Genomic DNA, 26,392 nt, shown 5'->3' on the forward strand with positions numbered 1-26,392 from the left:
TCAAATGATCAAAAACTCAGTTCTTGTACACAATGTACATATTTATCCTACCTTGCACGATGTCTTCGAGGAAAAATTGAAATGCTATCCTGAGAATATACACTTTTCTGAAATTTCTGCAAAGTGTACTCTTCAAAGCATGTTAGATCAAACTGTGAGTAGAATAACTGAAATGATTGATGTGCCTAATTGTGGTCAAGGTAACGAAATATTTGGAGTTTTATATGGAAAGATTGGTTTTGATGGAGCATCGAGCCAAAGTATTTATAAACAGAAATACGAGACAAGCAACACAAGTATAGAACTTAAAAGTGAAGAAAATCTTTTTAGTACAGCTTTTGTGCCTCTATTGCTCAAAGTGGAAGATGACGAAATTTGGAAAAATGGAAATCCTTCAAATTTTCACTTTTGTAGACCTCTTCGTCTACAATATAAAAAAGAGAGTCTAATTTTATCCAGAAAAGAAGAATCAGATCTAAAAAATCAAATAAATACCTTAAAGACGTTTTGAAAAGTTTTTGATATTGCGGGAAGATAGGTGACCTTTAATATCAGCTATAGAGTTGATCTTACAATGTTTGATAATAAAGAAGTTAACGCATTTACAGAGATAAAATCCACTCAATCCTGCAATGTGTGCAATGCTAAACCCAACGAAATGAACAATATTGATTTATTAAAAGCAAAAACTGAGAATGAGTCAGTCTTGGGGCTAGGAATTTCAACTTTGCATTGCTGGATAAGATGCTTGGAATTTATTCTTCATTTGAGTTATAAAATTGAAATTAAAAAGTATAAGCCAAAAACAATTGAGGAAAAATTATCTGTAGACTTAAAAAAAAAGAGATTCAGGTACTCTTCAGAGAACGGTTTAGCCTATATGTTAACATGCCTAAAACTGGGTCTGGAAATACCAATGACGACAATACTGCAAGAAGAGCATTTAAAAATAGTGAAGTTTTTTCTGAAATTACTAAAGTTGATTGTGATATAATTGAAAGATTGCATAATATTCTCAAACAATATCTTGTGGATATTATATTAATATCAATGAATTAGATTTATACTGCACTGAAACAGCTAAACGTATAGTGAGTTTGTACGACTGGTATGTTAAGCCTCCTACTGTACATAAGCTGCTACTGCATAGTTCTTCTATATCACATAAATTACTTTTGCCAATCGGGTTATATTCGGAAGATTCATTGGAGAGTTTAAATAAACAGATAAGAAATTCTAGACTTAAGCACACGGCAAAAATATCAAGGTTAAACACAATGATGAATCAGATGCACTACCTTCTAGTAAGATCAAATCCAAAATTATCAAGCATATCTATTAGAAAACATAAGAGCTATTGAGGAAAACCGTTACCAAACGAAGTTATTAAATTGATTGTAATGTAAATAATAAAATAAATGTAACAAAATATAGTTTTTTTTCTCTATGTATCAACATCCTTTAAAAACCATTTTTTTTAAATATCAAGTAATGTAATATATCAAGATAATTTGTTTGTCTTGAAGATTCTAAAACTTAAATCAAAATTTTTTTGTACGCGTATAGTCACCTTTAACGCGCGCATACGCGCATTATACGCGTTGAAGCTGCGCGTAAAAAAATTTATCGACGAATTTGAAATCTTTGATCCAGAAATTATTATTTTGATAAATAACATTATTTATTTACAATTTATGTCAAATTTTATTTAATTTTTGCCGTTTTTTGATTGTCCTGAGTCACTGTGCGCCAGCCCTACATTCAAAGATGTATATGCATTTTTTCTCCAGCTATGACGACTGAACTACAAATGAAAGACCTACATTCTTAATAGAGAAATAAATGACATTATGTTTTCTTAACTTGTCTATAATCTACAAATTAATTTTAATCTACATTAATTTAATCGAATGTCAGCATGCTGAGAGCATTGACTTGCTTTCAGTTATATGTGTAGATAAAGCTTCTATAATTTGTAACATACTTAAAGCATAATAATTGTTTATTATTTTGAATAAAATAGATAACTATTTTTAGTAAAAGTTTAAAAAAAAAAAAAAATTATTTATACTACATTTTCAAAGAGTTAAAAATATTAAGAAAAATCGAATAATCAAAAATTAACGTATTTATAAAGTAAAAAAAAAAATCAAACCTAAATGATTCAGAAAAATAGCTATCTTTTTACAATATCCAAACATATTTTCAATACCCAAACAAATAAATAGTTTTAAATTTCTTTTGAACAGGTGGTGAAATTATCTCCCTGCTGAAATTAAAACCAACTGCAACTCCATGATCGGTAAAATACATAAAACTTGTTTTATTAGGAAGATTCAGCAAAAGAAGAATTACATAACTTTTGTAACCGAACTTGTTGCAGATTAGTTTTGATTTTTTAGAATAAAAACTAAGAGCTTTCAAAAAACTATTGGAATTTGATCTAAACACCTCAAGTGTCTATAATACTTTTGACATTTGTTGGTTTCCAAAATTGTTCTTGGAGGTTTCACACACGGATATCTTAATGCACCTGAGTCTAATCTGAAAAAAATGCTTGCAAACTTCAAGTGCACTACTCGCGTGGAACACTTCTAAGACAAAATAACTCTAAAACCTAAATCATAAAATTTGCTTTATGAACTATTATTTTAATTATGAATAGATATTGTGAATTATTTAAATTAGAAATTTGTTTGTTTCTTTGACTATTCAATACATTCATAGGAATTTAGAAATCTATCATCGTACTATCCATCGTACTACAGTGGTCGACCATCACATTAGGACCTCAAGTTCTTTTTACAATTTATTACAAATAGATTGCTTAAATCCACATATGATAAAATAAATATGATATTATTTTATGTTACATGTCAAGTTATTTCTATTCTTAGTAATCTTAATATAATTGCTACAGAAACGTTTAATGTTTAATGTCGTTTCATTAAGTACTAGGCTTTGAAAGAGCGCGTTCTCAAAATGCACGCAGATTTTTGGAGAAAGATCTCATAAGCGAGTTAAAACTTTTTTTCTTTTGGAATTTAATTATTAGTTTAGATATATTACATAAAGAATCATATTAAAATAAATAATCATTGTTAAGATCATATTGTAATTGAAGTAAGTATATAAAATAGATATATATACATTTTTACTTGACAAAGTAGAAAAGATTTTAATTTTTTAAATCGTTTATATTTTGTTTGTTTTAGTTTTTCGTTTAGCAGTTTTATTTCTATTATTTTATTTTTTAGAAGGAAAATAGGGGTATGGATGTTATTTAAAGTTATACTAATGCTATTTCCATAAAATGGTTATTACTACTTTGAAATTTCTGTGATGCTATTAACTATTTTTGTTCTTTTTTAGAAAATTTATTGTTTGTAAATATATATTTTGTTTACTTTGAATCTTTTTAAATTTTCTCGCGTCATTTTTAAAATTTTTGTTTGCACACGTTTTTGTTTGCAGATATGCTTTTTTGATATGTATGCGTATGAGGTAATAAGTGCTTTATAGTTGTTTTATCTATGTGATTTTATAATAATGTAAAGTGTTTTTTTATTGTTTGTGTATGTGTTAATATGTGTTATATAATGGTTTTAAAAATGTGTTTATTATGTATATAAGGTATATATTTAACCTTATATACATATTTAAACACATTTATTCTGTTTATAGTTGGTACATTTGTTTATATTATGTTGTTTCCGTGTTTTCAAAGTGCTGTGACTTGGTAAACGTGTAGAGCGAGATTTGTCAACTTTGCCAGCCAATTGATGTACTTATAACAGGGGGTTACACGATAGTGTTTAGAGTCAAACTGTTACTGCTTTAGGTCTAGCTGTTTTCAAGCCTTTATTATTAATTATTCTAAAAATACATAACAATGTATTTAAAAACATTTTGCTTAATGTTATATATGAATGTTATCTTACTTAAGTTATGTTATGTGCATATTATATTAACTTATGGTGTGAGCTATTGTTGTGTGTTGTTGCTGTGATGTTTTTTAGTTATCTTTTGAGTTGATAGACATTTGGTTTATCTTCATGTTGGTGTCTATTGTTATAAATGGTAAAAAGGTAATTTTATTAAAAATCACTGCTTTTAATCATTCACTAAAAGCCAATACAAATTATTTTGCCATATATACAATTTGATTTTTTGTCTTTGGCGCTGTTTACTACATGATTTTGCTATAAATATTTTGAAATCATGAAAATCCAGCATAAACTATTTTGTAAAAGCTAACATGAAATGATATTTTACAACTACTACTCTGGTAAACCACAACAGTTTTTCTCTATAAGGTACATTGATTTTCATTTTTTGTTTGTAATATTATTCTTATTCATTTACTTATTTGTTACATTTTAAATTTTAGATTTATCAGATGATGTATTTATATGATAATAGAAAAACATGTCTATACTTGAAGGGCAAGATAGACGTCGCTATAATGAAGTTGCAGTTGTATTTGTTGGTGAAGATGGTGCACCACCTGCTTCCAGGGAAGTTGTTATTTACCCAAGAGGTCATCCTCTTAAAACTATATCAAGTGTGTCTGCCAACTTAGATCCTATTGTTTATCCTCTACTTTTTCCGTGGGGTGATGCTGGTTGGCATAATCAATTGGTTCACAACCCTGAGCGTGCTACATTAGTTAGAAATCATTATCTCAGTATTACAATTATAAACTTTCAGTTAGACGATTTTTTTCTTCACACTTTTATGGCAAAAAACTGTTTCAACAATATGCTGTTGATGCGTATGTTAAAATTGAAGGCCAGCGTCTTGCTTTCATCAGAAATAACCAAAACAAACTGAGAAGCGAGCAGTATGATGTCTTACACGAACATGTAAACAACATTGGAAATGATCATAATGTTAGACCAGGACGTGTTGTAGTTTTACCATCAACTTATGCAGGAAGTCCTAGAGCTTTAAAAGAAAACTTTGAAGATGCTATGGCTATAACTAAAAAGTATGGTAAACCAGATCTTTTTACTACTTTTACTTGCAACCCAACATGGCGTGAGATAACTGAAAATTTATATCCAGTTCAGACAGCAAATGATAGACCTGACTTGGTTATTCGAGTATTTAAACTCAAATTAAATAACCTTCTCAATGACATTTTTAAGCACGGTGTTTTAGGGAAAGTTGTAACACATGTTCAGGTTATTGAGTTTCAAAAGCGTGGTTTGCCGCATGTTCATATTTTACTTCACTTTGCAAATGATGATAAGCTTGAAACAGCACATGATATCAAAAATTTAATATCTTCAGAAATTCCAAATCCGATTGTTAATCGAGACCTTTATGACGTTGTTAAAACTTGCATGATTCACGGTCCATGAGGCATACTGAATCCAAATTCTCCCTGCATGAAAGATGGGGTGTGCAGCAAAAACTATCCTAAAGAATTTAATGCTACTGAAGAAATATGTGCAATAGGTAAAAGAATTATTTAATATAAATATGACATTTTTAAACTGTTTGCATTTTACTCATATTTTTATTAAAATTAAATGTTTCACAAGTTTAACCCTTTTTAATTTACTTTTTTATTATTATTTTTAGCATCCTCTTCATCTGTGAAAATGGTGAGGTTATGCTTTATATTTTGATTAAAAAGAATTGTAAATATTTTTAATTTTTATTATATCCTTCTATTTGTAATTTTAGAGCCGTTAACATTTGAGCGATATCGAAGTTATTGCTCCCAACACCCAGGGCATCTCTCGGAGAGGTCCTTCAATAAGTGGCGTAGTAACGGCGGTATGGATGAACCATCCTTTAAATGGAGGGCTCATCTATACCGGGGTGTTGGGAGACACCGAAGAAAAAACAGCAACCAAAAGGTTGTAAATGTCTTTTATCAGTGAAGATATTTATAACTTTTTTGTTGCTGCTTTTTCTTCAGTGAATTTTTTTTTTTTTAATATTGTAATTTTTTCTTTTTTTTTTTGTAATTTTTTTTTTAATAATATATGTTGTATATTTGGTTTGTTTTTGTCTTTTTTAATTAAAATTTTATTGTTTTTTACCAATTAATCTTAAATATAGTTAAATTGATTCATTATCCAATAATATGATTCTATTGTTAAAAATAATTAATTGGTAGTTTAATTTATTGAACTCACTTCTTTTGAAATTTACAATAAGCCAAGACAAAATATTTAGCTATATAAATACAATTTATATCTAAATTTGATTTTTTATCTTTAATGTTTATAGTTTGGCTCCTTGAAGTATTTGTTATTTTGCTTTTTAATTAAAATATTTTAAATCTATTGTAATGTCTTTTAAATTAAACTAAAGTTTACTAAAAGCCAACATGAAATAACGTCATAAAACAACACCGACAAGCTGCATCATGACAGTAGTTTAAGGATGACAACAGGTTAACGAAAAGCAGTTAAATTGTTATCTAGTTGTTTGTTTTTTTTTGTCTACTTATCTGTTACAATTTTTATTTTAGGTTTGTCATATGATGCATTAATGCAATATAAAAGATCAAAGTTTACATATTTTTTTAATTTTGTTATTGTTATGTTTGATTGTAAATTAACTTTTTTTTGTTTGAAACGTATTTGCACTCAATTGCTTAGTTATTTATAATAAATTTATTTTGTTGTGCGCATTTAATGTTTTAGAGAAAATTTCTTTATTTAAAGAAACATGTATCAAGGGGATACAAACAAATTAATAACTCATAAATAATTTACATTCACTTTATATTAAACTTATTAATTAAAGTTCATGTTATAAAAAATATAACAAGAATTTAGCTTTACTTTTTCGTCAATTTAAAGCGTGATGAAGTGTTATTATTTTGTGTCAGTAACTAAAAACGTATTGTGTTGAACTTAGTAGAGTCGAGGAAAATGGTTTTGCCTTACACTGATATGACCTATGTCAGTTGTAAATTACTCAAATAACGTTAAATAATTAGTAAATTATTTTATCTCCACGTACTTTTTATTTTAATGTTACAGACGGTTTAATTTTTTAATTTGAAGGCGCTTTTCTAAAAGGGTATTAGTTAAGGTTTTGCAACATTAAATTGTGGAAAACAGCCACTATAAAAAACGACCATAACCAGTATTACGGGTTGCTTTCTGCTAGTATTTAATAAAAATTATATCAATTGACAATTCTGGCTGTCAGCAATCACCTGTCATTGTCAAATTGGTGCGTATTGGACAATTTAAGGTTATTTTTAATTTTTAGTGTGGTTAAAGTTTAAATTTGATTTATTTTGATTTAAAGCATCTGTGCTTTATTTAACTGATTTTTTATTTTAACTTAAAAATAATCATTAAGTCATTATCTTTAAATAAACGATTTCGTTTTTTTTCTGTTTGTATAAAGACACCAAAGTCTAGTCATTTTTTATGTTTTTTATTTAAATTTTCAGCTATAGGAAAAAAATTTGATACAACACCAACAAGAATTAGTCAAATCAGATGTCTTTTACAAAATATTATCAGCAAAAAATTACACATAATGTAAAGGTTTCTCACCAAACTGTAATGCTAGTGAGAAAAAAAATGGTTACAGGGAAAAAATTTGGTCCATAAAGACCTTCTAAACACAAAACGACACCAAGAGCGGATCGTAAAATCCAAAATATGTGTTCTCCTTCGTAAAAGCCGGATATCTAACAACACTAGGTGCAATCGAAAAACACGAGCTTTTTTTTATAAGACCTATGAACTCGCTTAGAGCTAATAATTTTTTAATAATAAATCAAAAAATTTTAAAACTTCAACAGTGTGCAACTTCCAACATTACGTGTTATGCAAGATATACCAAGACACTTTAAATTTGACGTTGTGTTCACTTCGCAAATCTCATTTTTAAAATATTGAAAAACTATCAGACTGCAGTGCTGCAATTCAATTATTTAACTAATATAATTTTATAATACGAAATTTAAGTTATTAGTTTCAAATCATGTAAACCAATTTTTAATACTCCTTGGGATATTAAACAATCACAGGTCACAGAATTACATGTAAAGACATAGTATCCAACTCACTAAATTAGAGAGGTTATGAGAGGACAACATTAGAACTTAGAATTAACTTTTTTTAAAAAGGTTAACCATATTTATTTTTATTCATGATATTCTGTTGCACGCATTGGACATATAGAATGTCAATAAAAAAAGATGTTATATTTTATAAAACTAGTATTTACAATATATTCTATAAATCATCTAATCCCGGCATTGGAAAAGTACATGCAAACTGGCACACCTCTTGACGTAACGAATCTACTCCGTCCATAATCGTCCGGTTGGTTTTAAATATTGATTTATATTCCTTTAATGTTTCTAAAGAAATTTATAGAATTTCATTATTTAGACAAGATCAAGCATTGATTGTTTACTCTACATAAGTGTAACTTATGTAGAGTAAACAATCAATGTTTAAAATTCTCAAAATTTATTAATAATAAACTTTATCAAATTAAATAACTAGTCTATCCTGCGCCTAATTTTAGACATAATTGAAAAAAAAGTGCGTTTTGCATTGCAAAATAAAAACTCATACGCAAACAAACGCATTCGATCTAACTCAATGCGTTTACTTTTGTAAACGTAAAGAAAATTTACACTAACTCTTAATCGCACGCATTTATTATGCTACTTATGCGTATGAATGCACGTAACTCAGACGTAACTTCGCATAAGAATGCATTTACGCATTCTAATACGCTATCTATTTTTTGAAAATGTAAACTATTTACCTCTTAAATAAAAGAACGTTAACTATTAAGTATTTACTTTACCTTTTTAAAAATTCTAAGACATTTTTTTCATAAAAATGATTTTATATAATTAGTATTAATAATAGATTCAAAATCATTTTTATGATTTTGAATCTATTATTAATACAAAAAGTTATTTTCAATACGAAATAATTAAAAAATTGCTGATTTAACTTTTTATTTAACGTATTATTTTGATAATTTGAATATTCGTTTGTGATTATACTAAATTTTTTTTACTGAAGGCTATACTAAAAATTTCATTTTTGACCACCCTAGGTCCTACTGCGCACTGTAAGGCAGCCTTAAAATTGTTTTTTTACAAATGAAAGTTAAAAATGAAATGGATATCTGTTATCTTCCTCAGTTAAAAATGAAATGGATATCTGTTATTTTTAGATTAATACCTTTATCAGTAAAATCAAGCCCTAACAATTCAACAGCAGAGCAATATTTAAACGAAAGAAAACCATTTAACAACCAAATGTTTTAACAATCTATGCAATATATCAAGGTCCTTTCCCAGAAAAGGCAACATCAAATCATATGTTCAATACATAAAATGTAAAAAATATGTACATAAAATACGGCTGCCAAATGTTGGCGATATAGTAACAAAAGAAAAGCTTTGATTCAAGCAATTCATTTTCAACTAATTTTTTTACAGCCAAACAACTTTTTGATAATGGTCTTTTGAAAGCTGGTTCTGCATTTCTTGTACAAAAAAAGAGATTATTATCAGAAGAAAAATATCATAAAAATTGCAAGCCACATAAATTTAAAAAAAAAAAAAACAATTACTAAATTAATATTTAAATTATAATGAAATTTAAACAATACTAACAACAATATTAAAAATCCAAGAAACATTTAAAATTTTTACAACCCTAGGTGTAAAAGAAACTTTAAAACATTTCATTCTTCACAAGAAAAAAATCAATTGTTTTCTCTGATCACCAAGAGGGATCTCTCACTTTTCCTTACACAGCTAAAAAGACAAATCTGCCCCTGGCTTTTCCTGACCGTCAAGAAAAGTCAAGGGCAGGTGTCTTTTTCAACTAACGGGTGGTGGGAAAGATATCAAAAAATCTGAATTTAATTATTTGATCATAATTTGTTTTTATAGTTTTATGCATAGACTTAAATGTGCTATGAAATAAAACTTTATGATTTAAAACACACTTATTTAAAATGAGGTTAAATGCAGCTAAACAAGAACCTTTTCAAAAGCAACTCAAATGTTTTTTGTAAATAAACCTAATATAAAAAAAGGGAAATCGTAAATCATTTTGAAAATGAAAAATTTGCACGAAGTACATACAAGTGATAACTTAAAAAGACTTAAAACTGTTCAATCCTTTTCTGATAGAAAGATCAATCAACAATTGGTTGTCAGTTAAAAAAAAAATTATTATATATAGGAAACGTGAAAAGACTTTAATATACACTATTGAACAATAAAAAAAGGCAAATAAAAGAAGCAGGAATTTCATTAACCAGCTCTATGACATGAAATCACTTTTGGTCATCAATGATGAAAAATATTTTTGTTATGCAGGTGACAGACAACATGCCTGGAAATTTGGGATACTACACAAACAACAAAAAATATGCCCAACAGATGTTTGCTTTATAGGAAAAGCGAAATTTCTAATAAAATTATTAATGTGGATAGCCATATATAATAGTGGTTACACTCTATTTAAAAAAAAAATAGCTTTTCTTTATAAATTTTTAATTTATAAATAAGATTTTGACATTTTTATTTTGTGCAATAACTTACGCATCACCCATTATGAATAAAAAAAAAAACACTTTGATCTCTCAAGCTTTACATGTATAAACCCTGGACGATCCAAGTGCTTCTTTATTTCAGTGTTGAAACTGGTTTCGAAACAAAAATGTTTACAATTATTTATAAATACTACTTGTATTTATAAATAATAAAATATAGAAAGTAGAACAGGATAAGGGAATGTTCAGGTATTAAGTCATGCAAAAAAATTTTTTAAATCCCCTTGATCACAAAGTGTTGCAAAAAGAACTCCTCCCCCTCTTTTATGTCACAGAGTAATTTTATTTCTTTAATTGTTTTTGTTCTCTTATTTTGCGAATCTATTACGCAAACAATGTGCAGCAAACAAATAAAATATGCAAACAATAAGTGCAGCAAGTACATCCTCAGTCAGAATGTTATTTGAAAAGTCTCAAAAAGAAAAAGTTAAAGAGAAGGAAGGTGATAGTGACTCCGCAAATAAAGATTCTGCATTGCTAAACAAAGAAGTTGCTCTTTATATTGAAGAGTCAGATAAGAAGCAGCAAAACATTGATGAAGATGAAGGGGTAAATATTGATCTTTTAAAGGAAATTGAAATTAAACGTCTGATGAATTCTCGAAGAGCAATTAACTGAATCAAGGAAACTTATGTTTACAAATGTTGTTTAATTACCCAAATTAGCTGAAGAAGTAAACACCACTAGTATACTGTCACATTTATGGAAGATGAATATGAAATCATCACAAAAAATACTGTCACATTTATGGCAGATGAATATGAAATCATCACAAAAAATACTGTCACATTTATGGAAGATGAATATGAAATCATCACAAAAAATACTGTCACATTTATGGAAGATGAATATGAAATCATCACAAAAAATACTGTCACATTTATGGAAGATGAATATGAAATCATCACAAAAAATACTGTCACATTTATGGAAGATGAATATGAAATCATCACAAAAAATACTGTCAATTTATAAAGAGCGTTTAATATCACATAAAATCTTAGCCGAATTACAAAACTGTGATGGAATTTGTTAATCAGCTGCTTTCCTAATGATACAGATCTTTCAAAGTGCTTATAAAAAAAATGTATTTGATTTGGTAAAGAAATGCACTTAATTTAGAAAATTGCTTATAAAAGATATGTATTGGATTCAAAAAGGTGCTCCTAAAACTCTTATTTGTCTAGTTTTTTTCCTCAAACATCAGTTCTTTGGAATTCGCTTCCTTCATCTTGCTTTCTTGGTTCATATAATTTATTTCAATCTTTTAAGTTGTCTGTCAATCGTTATCTTGCTCTACAAACTTCATCTTTTCTTTTCCAGTAACTTCCAACTCCTATAGTGGTTGCTTGCAGCCTTGTTGGAAGCGAAATGTAAAAAAAAAAAGAAATGTATTTGATTTAGAAAAGTGCTTATAAAAGAAACATATTTAGTCCAGAAAATCAATGTCTAATTGGGTTAGATCAGATCAAACTATACCTACAAATTCTTCATCATGCATATCAGTTTAAATTAACTGTGCAAAAGAATCTTTCATCGATAACTGAAGTTTTTTCTGCACTGACTATTATCATTTCAAAATGGAGCCAAATGAAATTACAAGAAAATGGAAAAGAGTAAACTAACTTGTTAAATACTTCTTTTAAATTATAGTTTCAGTAAAAACTTAACTCAGGTATTAACAGAGTGGCAGCACTATTGAATAAAAAAAAAAAAAAATTTATATTTAGCTTAAAAATGTTTTAGGAACAGTAAAAAAGCTAATCGAAGTCATGGATAAGATGAATCATAGTTAATAATAACATTTCTTATAAATATTTTTTTTGTATAGGTAAGTTATATTTTAATTTTTGCAAATGCTCTCTCACTCAAAATCATTGCTAATTAAAAATCATACTACTTGAACTATTAAAAGCAACTGTTAAAAATGAATGAATTTTTGCCTTTCTAGAAAAATATACTGAGAATAACACAAATAATTATGTTATAAATAAACTCATATATATATATATATATATATATATATATATATATATATATATATATATATATATATATATATATATATATATATATATATATATGTATATATATATATAATCATAAACTTGTATAAAAATTTGTGAATATCTAAACAAATATATAAATTAACAAACAGTAATAAAAAAAATTATACCGAAATACTTACTAGTTAATTTTTGAGCTTCCAATCCGATTTCAACTCCCTTGTTTAATAAATCGATGACTTTTACAAAATCATTTTCTTTAAAATTCCTTGACGTAAGTGCAGCAGCACCTTATAAGTAATAATTCTTGCTTAATCAAAAAAATTAAAAAAACTACAAACAGATTTTGTTAATAACTAACCTAATCTTAAACCACTAGGCTTCATGGCACTTTTATCTCCTGGAACTGTATTTTTATTGGCTGTAATAGATGCTTGATCTAATACAAACTCAACACGTGAACCGTCAATGCCCTAAACAAAAAAAATTGAAAAGTTTTAAAAAAATTAAATTTTAATATTACAGTCACCAATAGTCACAGCTTGGCATAATTAACTTTATTCATTTCAGGAAGTAACTTTCCATCTATAAGTGCAACATTGACTTTTATTTTTATTTTTTCCATGCACACTACTTGAAAAATTGTTTGCTTTAACATTATCAACTCTTGTTAAAAAAAAGATATGAACTGATGTTGCATACTTTATTCCTAACAGTTTTCCAGTCCTAGTGATATGCAGCTTTTTCCAAGTGTTCAACATATAAAAAAATTATATATATATATATATATATATATATATATATATTTATTCTTTGTATAAATGATTTATCTTGATGCTTTTTAGAAAAGATGATTTTTTAAGTGGTAAAAAAAAATAAAAAATTGTTGATACTTTTAATAATCTCATCTATTAACATGTTATTATAAAACTTAGAATATATAAAACTATAACTTAAACTAATCTTAATGATATATCCCACCCTGCCACCCAGCTCACCCTAGCTGATAAAACCTCCTGTCTTTCTTTAGACTATCATAAAGCTAAAATGATTTAGTTTAAATCATTTTTCACACTTTCATTTATAAAACCATAAAACCTATGTTAAGACTGTACTAACATAACATAAACATTGGTAAAAAATTTAACAGCCTACCTTTGGTCTTAAATCAACTAATACAAGATGGTTGTCAGTTCCATCTAAATTTATAATTTTAAATAACTAAATATAAATTAGCAGTTAATTAATGTACATATTATATTTAAAAAAAAAATTAAGAATAAAAATAAATGCAGATTTCAATTGAAAACTCAACCAATAAACTCACTGGATACAATGTCATAACCTTTTGCCATAAGTTGTTCTGCCATGATTTTGGCATTCTTCAGTACTTGAACTTGGTAATCACGAAACTCTGGTGTCATGGCCTGCAAATGATGAAATGAAAAAAATATTTAAAAAGATTTAAAATGACAAATAATGGTATTATATAAAACTTAAAATCAATGAGAAATTCTCATAAAAAATTAATATGCCGAAATAACTGATGGAAAAAAAAACTAATGAAAAATTAATTCAATTTTATTAAATTATTCAATTAAAGTTCATTAAACTTTTTCAATATCAATCCCAATAGTACTTAATAGTAAGGACATAAAACTTTATAAAGATAGAGATGTGGCGAGTTTGTTCTATCAGTGATAACAACAAAGGATTTAAAACTGTTTAAAACTATTAAAACATTAATTATATATAATTTAAATCTAAATAAATATACATTATATCTTGAAAAAACTTTATATCTTGACTGACACAAATATCGCAACAAAAATCAGAAAATCTGACTTAAAAATCTTGTGAAAATTTTAAAATTACTAATTCAAAAGCAACTTTTTTGCATGCTTGTCAATGCGAGTCAACTTTTAGCATATTTAAAATGGAATTAGACATCACAACTTAATTTGCAATGGAATTAGACATTAACATTTAAAGTATTTATTTGTAAAATATTTGAAAAAAATGAAAAAAATTGTTTTTATTTAAAAACTTATTCAATCTGTAACTAATTTAAAGTAAACTTTAGATCAGTGCTGACAATTACCTACTATTTTGCAAGACTCTAAATTGTCACATATATTGCCTGGGAACTAACTTTGAAACTTTTGCCATTAACAATTTTAATAACCAAATCTGTCAAATTTTCTGAATGCTTAACATCAACCAAAACTTACATTGTTCCTTCGTTTCACTTGACAATAGCTTGTAAAAAGTTTTTCCTCATTTTTTTTTTGTTTAGATATAACTATACATGACATTCAATATAACAATATATAATTTCAATATATATTCAATATATAATTTCTCTTATTTTTCTCTTTTTAAATGTATATGCATTAAAATATATATGTTTTTCTTTAAGAAATGTATATGTATTAAAATGTATGTTTTTTTCTAAGTAATATATAAATGTTAAAATATTTTTTTCTTTAAGAAAAGAAACATAAAACTGTAGCCTTCTGGCATTAAAATAAATCTTTTTCTTCAATAAATAAAACTCTGGTTTTTACACTATTTCACATATATATAATTTTATTTTTGAAAAAATCCACAAAGACCCTTAAAAATCTCATTAAAAAACTTGCTTGAATACATATAATATTTACAAATATTTACAAATTTAATATATATAATATTTACAAATATTTACAAATATAATATATATATAATATTTACAAATATATACAAATATAACATATAATATTTACAAATATAGTATATATAATATTTACAAATATATGCAAATATAACATATGTTTACAAATATAATATATATAATATTTACAAATATTTATAAATATTATATATATATCAGGCCTTCCCAGGAGAGGCGTGCGGTCGCACGCCTTGAGTGAACACGGATATTTTTTTTTTTTTGGATAACTCGGCCACGCTTATTTAGCATATATTAAAAATAACGCATTTTTAAAAAGGCGCTGAAAAAATCAAATTAAATTCGTTGTATTATTTTGTAATTTTCTTAATAATTTATTATTTTCATTAATAAGGAAACAATAACATAAAAATAATATATATATATATATTTTTTCTTTGAATTTTTTTTTCTTATAACTTTATAAATTTTTTTTTTTTTTATTTTACATATTTTTTTTTCTAATTTTAAATTTTTTCACATAAGTATGTCTTTCTACAAAAAATAACTTCTAAGTTCTAGAAGAATTATTATTTACAAGGTTCTAGATAGAGGTATGAGCGTTTAGCTCATTTGGAGACATTAAATAGCGCCGCGGAGACCCAGGTTCGCATCCCGCGTCGGCAGAGCATATTTTTCAAAATAGATTAAAAAAGTTTTCGGTCACATTTTCTGTTTATTTTTTCGACTTGTCTTAAATACCGTTGCTGAAAAAATCAACATCTAAAAATATATTATAAATAATTATAGTATAAATAAATAAAATATAAATATAAATAAATAAATTTTTTTTTTATGTTTACTAGACTTGAAAAAAAAAAATTGTAATAAGAAAAAATTTTTTTTATTAAATAAGTATAAATATATATATATACATTTCATTTTTATGTTCATATTTTTATATTAATAATAAGAATAAATTATGAATAAAAATAATAAAATAATACGACAATTTAGGTTAGGTTTTCTCAGCGCCTTTTTAAAAATGCGTCATTAATATATGCTAAAAAACCGTGGCCAGACTCTCAAAAAATATATATATATGCGTGGTCACTCAAAGCGACCGACCGCACGCCTCTCCTGGGAAGGCCTGATATATAATATTTATAAATATTTACAAATATTATATATATGATATTTACAAATATTATTAAACAATAATTATTACAAATATTATAATTATTAAAATAAACAACAGATTTGTCATCATGTCAAAAAGCAAATTGTTTTTGCTTTTTCTATAATGAAATTTTAAAAACATATCATTTTCCTGAGTTTTTGTACAATAGAAAAAAAAAACTACTTTTTTTTTAGTAAATACTTTTTCATTGTTTAGAGCAAAATTGGTAAGCGGTTGCGGTTTTGTTTTTAATTTATAAAGCAAAAACTTAAGTGCAGTGGATGTAAAATTAATTTCATAAATTTTACTTTTTGATTAAAAAACGTCTTGATTCAAAAATTTTCATTTCATAGTTTTCAAAATTTGTTTTTAAGTAAAAAATGTAATAAAAATAAATTTTCTCAAGTGTAAAACACCATTATCTTCAAACACTATTGTTTTTATATCAATAAAATTTCCTTTATTTATGATTTATTAAGTTTAAAATTAAACTTAAAACTAAAAAATCTTTTATAACTGATATTCATAAGTTGATTAAACCTGAAAAAAATTGAATTCTTATTAAACTCAGTAGTGGATCTCCCATTAGGCTGAGTAGGCTGAGGCCTAGGGTCCCCAAGAGAAAAGGGGCCTCCAATGAGAAAGAGTCCCAGCACCAAACTAATGTCTGTCTGCGCTGTGCTAAGAAATAAGATAATAAAATATTATCCAAATTAACCGCCACTGAAAATATTTTAGACAAAACCTATTTTATAAATAGCTGCAAGCAGTGCGATTTGGGTGCAATCACAGCAAAGAGTAGCGAATCAAAAACAAGACATAAAAATTAAGAAGACTATATGAGTTAGTTGATTTTGTAAAATATAAAATACTCAGAAGTAAATTATATAAATGCAAAATACTTTTTAACGCAAAAATTTACTTTTAGGCGATCTAAACACATCCATATTTTTGTAAACAAATTTTTGTTGTATTTCTTCGAAATTTATTTTCAAGTTTTGGGGATTATAAATATAATTAAAAATGTCTGGATAGAAATATATTTAAGTGGTAGTCAAAAACAAAAAATAAAAGAACAAACTAAAAAACTAATCAAAATTTCTAAAATTAACTTTTTCCAATCCACCACTGTCAAAGTAGGTGAATCATTCTAAAATTAACTTTTTCCAATCCAACGCTGTCAAAGAGGTAAATGTAATTGATGATGTAGAACTAATTGAAGATCGTACTGCTGAAGGCAATGTAGATACTGAATGCCGAGCCAAAAATCTTGCTCATAACAAGACAAGGGCTGCATGCAAGAAGAGATAGAAAAATTATCTAAAATTACTGATATTATTAATGTAAGCGTAAACTATGGCAATATAGGATATTAAGCAAAGTTTATTGGTTCAATTTATTGAGTCAATTTTACTTAAACTGGCCATCTTTGTTCTCCGAAATAAAATGGAAATTGATTCATATCTGGAATCGAACCAAAATCATAGAGATCAAAACAGATTTTTTGTAACAGTTTTTTTATAAAAGTCATGAAAAACGGTCAAACAGTTGTAAGATCATGACTGTTATTCTTGATGCAAAGAAGCAGCATTTTGTTTACCATGCTAATTATTTCCCCATTTAGGAAATAGCAGTGTTGGCATCTGATGGTTGTAAAGATTGGAAATACATAAGAAAAACTCTTGTATCCCATGAAAAATCTGATGATCAAAAGGAAGCCATGATTATCTACCTCACACGAAAATCAAATAAGTGCACAATAGATATAGAATTAAAAAATCAAGGTACTAAAACTGCAAAATTTTACTACAATATTTTAAAACCGGTTGTAGCGGCAATAAAATTTTTTATCTGAAAGAGGTTTGCCACTACGAGATCATGATTAAACGTGGGGCTCTCCACACAATAAAGAAATTTAATGGGCTTTATAGAACTGCTTTCAAAATTCGATCCTTTCTTAAAAGAACATGTAACAATCTTTCAAACTGAGGCAATGATGAAATCTACTACTCCGAATCTGGATATAAAGAGAGAGTGCAGCTCATGGGAAAAAATGTTTTAAAATGAAATATTGAGCAGATCAACAATACCGATACAAAATATTATACTCTTATTGTAGATTCGACGCCAGACATTGCTCATACAGATCAGCTGGCAATAACACTAAGATACTGTTATAACAAAAAAATATTTAAACAATTTACTACCTCTTTACTGATTGAAATAACAACAGCAAGACACTATTTACAAAATTTTTTTTCATTTTAGTTTTTAAAGATTTTTTCAGCGGTTAATGTTTAAGGTATTAAAAAAATGCTCAATACCCTTAAATATATATTTAATGAAAGTTTTAAAATAATAAAAGCAGAATGTAAATTAGAGGCAAATGGTTTATATAAAAGGTTTATGAAGTGAAAAACAGATGTTTTAACTGTAATATGGGAAATAATCTCAGAGCAATTTAATAAAATCAACAAAATACTACAAGATATATGTGATAATACTACAAGATAAGATATATGTGAAGGATACACTTTACTACATTAACTGTGGTTATATAAAATTTTTATGTAAAGGGTAAACAGATTCTATCTGTTGACCAGCCTCGCACCCTTTCTTTATCTATTAGGCTGGCGCAGATTTATTTTTAAAACATTGTTTCCAGTTTAGGATGTTGAATGCTGGATCTTCTTGACTCAATGCATGGGTTTTGCTTGTGTCTCTATTTTTATGACTAGGCAACTCATTCTATTATCTCCTAATGAGGGTACAGCTCTATAACTCAGTTTTATGGTTCTAAGGCCGGCTGGTAGTCAGGTTTCCTGAACTCTGTGGTAGTTCTCAGAGAAGCTGATTCCATCAACAGCTGAAAAATATCAAAGTATTAACAGTGCCATGTTGCGCATGGATGGTGCCCCTGTTTGTACTTTTTGTGTGCATTGCCGAGGTCACATTTGGAGCCCTTTGTTACGGCTTAGGGTTTATTAGTTGTAATGAGGCAATTGATTGGGCTATTAAACGGTGTTCTGAGTACTATTTATGCTTTGAGTCAAGTTCTTCAATCTAATTTAAAAATGAATAAAGTACCAAAAACTATAAAACACAAAAAACCATCATCATCACCAAGTTCTCTAAACCTATCATTCACTAATATTCGTGGTCTTTGAAGTAACTTTTCTTCTGTTGAGTCTTATCTCTTGCAAAGTTCACCAGATCTACTTGCTCTTTGTGAGACTAATTTGAGTTCAGCTGTCTCATCTTGTGATCTTAGTGTTGATGGTTATCTTCCTCTAATTTGTAAAGACTCCAATAGTCACATGCTTGGCCTCGGCATTTACATTCGTAAGAATTCACCCATTTGTCGTGAAACTAGGTTTGAATCCACAGACTATTCTTTCATGTGCTTTCGTTTAGCACCACTTCACTCTATTGCCTTTCTCTTTATTCTATATCGCTCTCCTTCATCTCAAGACTGCACTCTTTTTGACGTTATTTCTGATCATATTGACCAAGCCCTCTCTCTTTATCCATCAGCTAATATTGTTGTTGTCGGTGACTTTAATGCTCATCACACTGAATGGCTTGGCTCTAGTGTCAGTGACTCTGCAGGTTTTAAACCCCACAACTTTTGCCTTTCTCAATCCCTAACTGAAATAGTCAACTTTCCAACTTGCTTTCCAGACAACCTGAATCATTTATCTCCTCTACTCGACTTATGTCTTGTTTCTGATCCTAGACAGTGCTCAGTTTCTCCACATTCACCTTTAAGTGCTTCTGATCACAGTTTGATCTCTCTAAAACTAATATCTCATTCTTCTTCATCACCTGAATCCCCCTATTATCGAACCTCTTACAACTACAGTAAAGCTGACTGGGATTCTTTCCATGATTTTCTTCGTGATGGCCCTTGGGTAGAAATCTTTCTTCTTCCTGTCGACAAATGTGCTTCTTATGTAACTTCGTGGATTCAGGCTGGCATGGAATCTTTTATTCCCTCTCGACGATTCCAGGTCAAGCCATGGTTTTCCTCACACTGTGCTGCTGCGATTGCCAATCGAAACCGTTACTTCCATATTTATCAGCAAAACAATTCTCCAGAAAACAGATGTTTGTTTATTACTGCTAGAAACAATTGTAAAAAGGTTTTGTCTAACGCCAAAACCCGCTATTCTCAGGTCATGAAATCTCGTATCTCATCTCAAAAATTAGGCTCTCGTGACTTCTGGAGAATCTTTAATAATATCAATAATAAGGGCAAATCTATAATTCCACCTCTCTTGTATGGTTCAGACTTTGTCACCTCACCTAAAGACAAAGCCGAATTGTTTGCTAAAAACTTTTCATCAATATCATCTCTTGATTCCACTAGTTGCGTTCTAACTGATATTGCCAACAAACAGGTTGATCCATTGCTTGACATTCATATAACTCCAGCATCTGTATCTAAAGTGATTTCCTACCTAGACTCTTCTACAGCTTGTGGCCCGGACAACATACCTGTTATTGTCTTGCAGAAGTGTTCTTCGGAGCTGTCGTTTATACTCTCAAAACTATTCAACAAGTGCTTATCAGTCTTGTTTTCCAGCCTGCTGGAAAGCGGCATCTATTATCCCTATCTTCAAAAATTCTGGAGAGCGATCTGATTCATCTAACTACCGTCCCATAAGTCTTCTTCCTATTATAAGCAAGGTTTTTGACTCTTTAATTAACAAACACTTAATTTCTCATCTTGAATCTAATAACTTACTTTCTGACCATCAATATGGATTTCGATCTTCTCGTTCTACAGCTGATTTGCTAACAGTAATAACTGACAGGTTTTATCGTGCATTAGATGAAGGTGGAGAGGTTAAGGCCATCGCTCTTGACATTTCAAAAGCTTTTGATAAAGTTTGGCATGCTGGTCTTCTCCATAAGCTTTCTTCTTATGGTGTATCCGGCAACATCTTTAAGACAACACCCTCTGATTGCTTGGAGGGGGCATTTGAGCTTGAAAAGGATCTCACTTCGATGCGACTTTTTATTAAGGAAAATGTGTTTTTTTAAGGTTATTTTTCACGGAGATTTATTTTGGTGTTTCAAGAGTGAAAGTTTTTTCAAGAAATGGTATTGCGAACTTTTTTACAGGTAGAAAAGATTTATTATTCTGTTTTTTTTTTTCTATGGTTGAGATAATTAATGTTAACTTTATCCTTAAGGAGTATACTTTAATATTATTAAAGTATATTCCTTAAGGACACGATTTTACTTAACATTTTTTGTGTAGTATTTTTTTTATTATTTTAAATTTTTTTTGAGTTTTATTAAAAAAAACTAATCTTAGGAAACTGCTTTCCTATAATGAGATGATTGGTTGTGTTAAAAATAATGTGATTTTTGGTATAAAGATTTTATTTATAATAAACTATTCATTTACATTCTTTGAGACTAAATTATGATAATCTGCAAATAAATATATATAATATATATATATATATATATATATATATATATATATATATATATATATATATATATATATATATATATATATATATATACATACATACATATACACACCCCCCTCAATGATTTGACACCCCCATTAATGATTTTTTTGTTCATTTAGTTAGCAAATTTGACCCTTTTTGACAAGTCAGTCGGCAAATATAGACCTTTTAGAAAAGTTTGTCAGTAAATTTAGACAGTCAGTCAGCAAATGTCAATAAGGCAGTCAACAAATTTTAAAAAATGAGGACCTTTTTTTTTTAAAAGTCAGCAAATGTTGTAATGGCACCCACACACGTGACACCTACTCATGCTGGCCCTATATATATATATATATATATATATATATATATATATATATATATATATATATATATATATATATATATATATATATATATATATATTAATATTCGGCTTCAAAAAACAATACACTGTTAGCATGCTCAACTTATGCAACTTTTCCCTATATTTGAAATGAGAGAAGAGATTTTTTTACTGGAAGAAAGAAGAGATTTTTTTACTGGAAGGGATTAGTTTTGTAAAGAGGTATTTAATACTTTGTTAGATAAATTAGGGGCTGAACTAGGAAAAAGAAGTGTTATATATAAGGATATTGGAGATAAATTCAAATTTTTTATGAATCCAGACAAAAGAGGTTCAGTTATTGAACTTTAATGGATGGAGTTTGTTATGTCATTATGTAAAAATGATATCAGAGAAGAACTATTTAGTGAATGCAGTTAATTTCAGCATTATTTAGATATGGTATGGTTTAAACAAAATGATTGTATCACAGCTTCTGAAATTTTGACACTAATTTTCAAAAAAACCGTATTGATATATTTCTGAATATTTATACAATTCTTAAAATTTACCTAATGTTACCTATAACGAGCTGCAAAGCAGAACTGTCTTTTTCAAAAGTGACTTTTATAAAAAATAAATATAGATCAACAATGACAGATGAAAGGTTAAATAATCTCTCAATTCTGTCAATTGTGGTAGTGGTGTAGTGGTAGAGTGCTCGTCTCATAAGCGAGACATTCCTTGTTTGATCCCCACTACGCCCCTGGTAGTACCATGCTCAACTTGTTTCTCTGCTCAGCGGCCTTGTTCGTCAAGGTTTGTGTTTTGGAGTTATAGAGTTGAGAGAGGGTTGTAACCACCAAAAGTAACCTCCTCGACCGCAGTGGCCCTCTCAGCCTTGGGGAGGTGAATAATTTAAAAAAAAAAAATTGAATATGATATCACAAGATCCATTTCCTATGATGAAGCAATTCACAAATATGTATCAGTTAAGCGCAGAAGAGAATAATTTTTTGAATTCGTTATTGTTGTAATCAGGGCCATCGCCAATATGTGTCATGTGTAATTGGGGATGTGTGTCAATACAATTTTGCAGGCTTGAAAAAAATAGGTACTCGTTTTTGAAATTTGCCAACTGACTGGTTCTACATTTGCCACCCACCTCCCCAATGGTGTCACACCCAACACACCCTACATGTCGACCTTAGTTACAATTACTTATAACTATGATAAAGTCTTTATGTAAATGTTAGTTTTAACAGAATTTGATTTTTAAGTCTGTTGTTTTATTTGTTCACAAAAACATCAGGCTATTTCTGATATTTAGAAAATTTAGCTTTTGGGGTGCTAGGATAGGGTCCCAAAAAATTGATTAGCCTAGGGCCCATCAAAAACCACAACCTGCCATTGAGTAAACTACTTACTAACAGATTTGCAAAAATTATATTGCATCTGATTTTCTAAAAATACAACTGGAACGAAGAAAGAAATAAGCTAACAAAATTTCACTATTATCATTGCAACTATGCAATAATAATAATGAAATCATAGACAAAAAATAGAGAAAACCATCCTGTAACAGCCAAAAAATAAAAATAAAACAAAAAACTAAAATTGTACTAATTAATCTCAAAAATTAAAATATAAAAAAAAAAGTGTGCCTGATGTAGTCCAACCCCAACCCCAGCCATTGAATGATTATGTGGTCCACCTTGCAGACCTGGAAAGACAGCGTCATTAATTGGTCTTTCTAAATCATACATGATTTCTAAAAAGCAACAAAAGACAGGTATTAGTTATACTTAAATAATAAATAATTAAAACATTTACTTAAATAAATATAAAAAATAACTAAACTATGTATGCATACATACATATATATATATATTTTTAATGTTAATTTACTTCGTCAAGACCAAGAAGGCCAATACAGACAAGGAGGCTACTTAATTGTGGTTATAACCCTCTCTCAACTCTATAACCCAAAAAAACAAACCTTGATGAACAAGGCTGCTGTGTGGAGAAACGATTGGAGTGCGGCACTACCTGGAACATGGTGGGGATTGAACTCGGAACCTCTCGCTTATGAAGCAAGCGCTCTACCTCTACACCATTACTGCATTACCACATATATATAATATGTATATATACAGTGGGTGGCCATTGAAATAGGGCCATCACGTTTTTTGTTATATTGTCAGCATTAATTCACCTTTCAAACATAAAATTCACAATTTTTCATAATTATTTACGACATTATTACAAATTATTGTGTAGGCAACACTATTTTGTTGCTAGAAACACTGTATTTTGCATGTTTTGACAAGTAAAACCGTGAAATTGTGTTCAGTTACCATTTGTAGAGTGCCGAAGCTTGTTGTGTGTGTGTTAAGGATCTTTCTTCAAACGTTATTTTTAACCGACTATTTTTCAAAATTTTAATTTTTTAAGTGTTTTATTAAGTGAAAGACTTCTTTGAAAGTAGTTTTTCCAGAAATATACATTATTTCAACTTTTTTAATTTTCTTTTACATATTTTTGTAGTGTGTTTATTTGTCTTTTAAATTTTTTAAAGCTTCTGACAATGGGTAAAAAAAAAGATGTGTAAAAAAAACTGAATGTTTGTAAAAAAAGTGAAATAATGTCACTTTTAAGCAACACTAACTATTCTCAACAAGAATTTCAAGAAGAATTGGCGTTTCTAGGCAGACTATGCAAATAATAGCATCAAAAATAAAAAATGGCCAAAAACCCTATATCCACACTTCATAAAAACTGTAAAGGAAAACGCCTTACAACGCCAAGGTCTGAGAGAATTATCAGGAATATTTGCTTGGAGAATAGAAAGAAACCCAGAAAATTAATCACAACATTGATTAAAGATGTTGGAATTAATATTAGTGATCGCACAGTCAGGAGACGCTTAGATGAGCTAAGCTTTAAGTGTTACCGCCCTGCGAAAAAACCAAAATCAATGCCTGCCATGAAGGATAAAAGACTGAAATGGGCTATAAAACACTGCAATTTGACAACAGATGATTGGAGAAAGGTATTTATTTCTTAAACATGTCATTTTCTGCTTTATTTCTCGATTTTCTTCAGATTAATGAAAGACTAACATTTTTTGAAACATTTATTTTCAGGTGTGCATTTCTGATGAAACAGTAAAACATCCTTTGTCAATTATGGTGTGATCCGTTATATGTGGTAAGGGTACGGGAAGGCTTTACATAGTCCAAGGGACAATGAGGCAGGACCAATACAAAGAAGTTTTGGAGCAAAAGCTTATTCCTTAAGTCTCGGAATCATTTCTAGATGACGAATTTATATTTATGCAAGATTCTGCCCCATGCCATATGGCAAAATCCATTAAAAAGTTTCTTGGAGAGAAAAAAATTCCACTGCTGGATTGGCCAGGAAATTCCTCGGATCTTAATCCTATAGAAAACCTTCGGGGGCTATTAAAATGGGAGGTTTCTTCAAAAGAACTGGTAAAAAATAAAACCCAGCTAATTGAAAAACTAATTGAAGGTTGGCATCGAAACCCTCACATTAAAGAATTGGCACAGAAATGCATTGACAGCATGCCACGGAGAGTAGATGCTGTTATAGCAGCAAAGGGTGGATTTACAAAATATTGATAACATTACAATTTTTATATATATAAAAAAAAATTCGTTTGTTTTTATATTTATATTTGATAATAAACAACTATTCTTTAAATTTTTAATGATTTGTTACCGTAAACCTTAATGTTTTTATACATTATGGATAAAATTTCACAAAAATGTGTAGAAAACTCAATGGCCCTATTTCAATGCCCACCCACTGTAATGTTGACATCTTCAAAAGAGTTTAGTTGTATAAATATTTTAAAACAAGACTTCTTTTTATGGATTTAACTCTATTTGTAAAAAATACATTTATTTTTATTTTGAGAGAATATTGATATTCTTGTTATCAAGTATATTAAAAAACCGTTATAAAAATAAAACCACGATATTATACAAAACCGTTTAAATTTACCAAATAATGGTCTTTATAACAGATTCTTTTAAAAGAGTTTTTTGTGACATAAGTATTGGAACATGGGTTTCTAAAATGATGTTGTCACATAAAACACCAAAAGGTATAAAAGGTTGCTGCAAAAGGTACTTTCATTGTTTATTATTTCCAATG

The 26,392-nt window shown here is 28.3% G+C and overlaps 2 protein-coding genes across 2 annotated transcripts in view; one reads left to right on the forward strand and one right to left on the reverse strand.

Moving 5' to 3' along the window:
- The first annotated feature begins 888 nt into the window (after window positions 1–888).
- LOC136086917 (uncharacterized) lies at window positions 889–5,882 on the forward strand. Its single transcript, XM_065809416.1, has 6 exons — window positions 889–985; window positions 1,060–1,304; window positions 4,423–4,590; window positions 4,674–5,463; window positions 5,590–5,612; window positions 5,695–5,882. The coding sequence occupies exons 1-4, from the start codon at window positions 889–891 to the stop codon at window positions 5,364–5,366; spliced, it is 1,203 nt and encodes a 400-aa protein (XP_065665488.1). The 3' UTR covers window positions 5,367–5,463; window positions 5,590–5,612; window positions 5,695–5,882.
- A 2,290-nt stretch (window positions 5,883–8,172) lies between these two features.
- The window catches only part of LOC100198722 (serine hydroxymethyltransferase, mitochondrial), a 49,183-nt gene continuing 30,963 nt past the window's right edge, over window positions 8,173–26,392 (reverse strand). The window contains exons 11-16 of the mRNA XM_065810406.1: window positions 23,875–23,981; window positions 13,915–14,014; window positions 13,743–13,786; window positions 12,949–13,060; window positions 12,770–12,877; window positions 8,173–8,350 (exon numbers count right to left, since the gene is read on the reverse strand). Coding sequence (XP_065666478.1) covers window positions 8,223–8,350; window positions 12,770–12,877; window positions 12,949–13,060; window positions 13,743–13,786; window positions 13,915–14,014; window positions 23,875–23,981 — 599 coding nt within the window. The 3' untranslated portion in view covers window positions 8,173–8,222. The remainder of the gene's footprint in view (window positions 8,351–12,769; window positions 12,878–12,948; window positions 13,061–13,742; window positions 13,787–13,914; window positions 14,015–23,874; window positions 23,982–26,392) is intronic.

The sequence above is a fragment of the Hydra vulgaris genome, chromosome 11 (genome assembly GCF_038396675.1).
Source record: "Hydra vulgaris chromosome 11, alternate assembly HydraT2T_AEP".
NCBI classification, from domain to species: Eukaryota; Metazoa; Cnidaria; class Hydrozoa; order Anthoathecata; family Hydridae; genus Hydra; species Hydra vulgaris.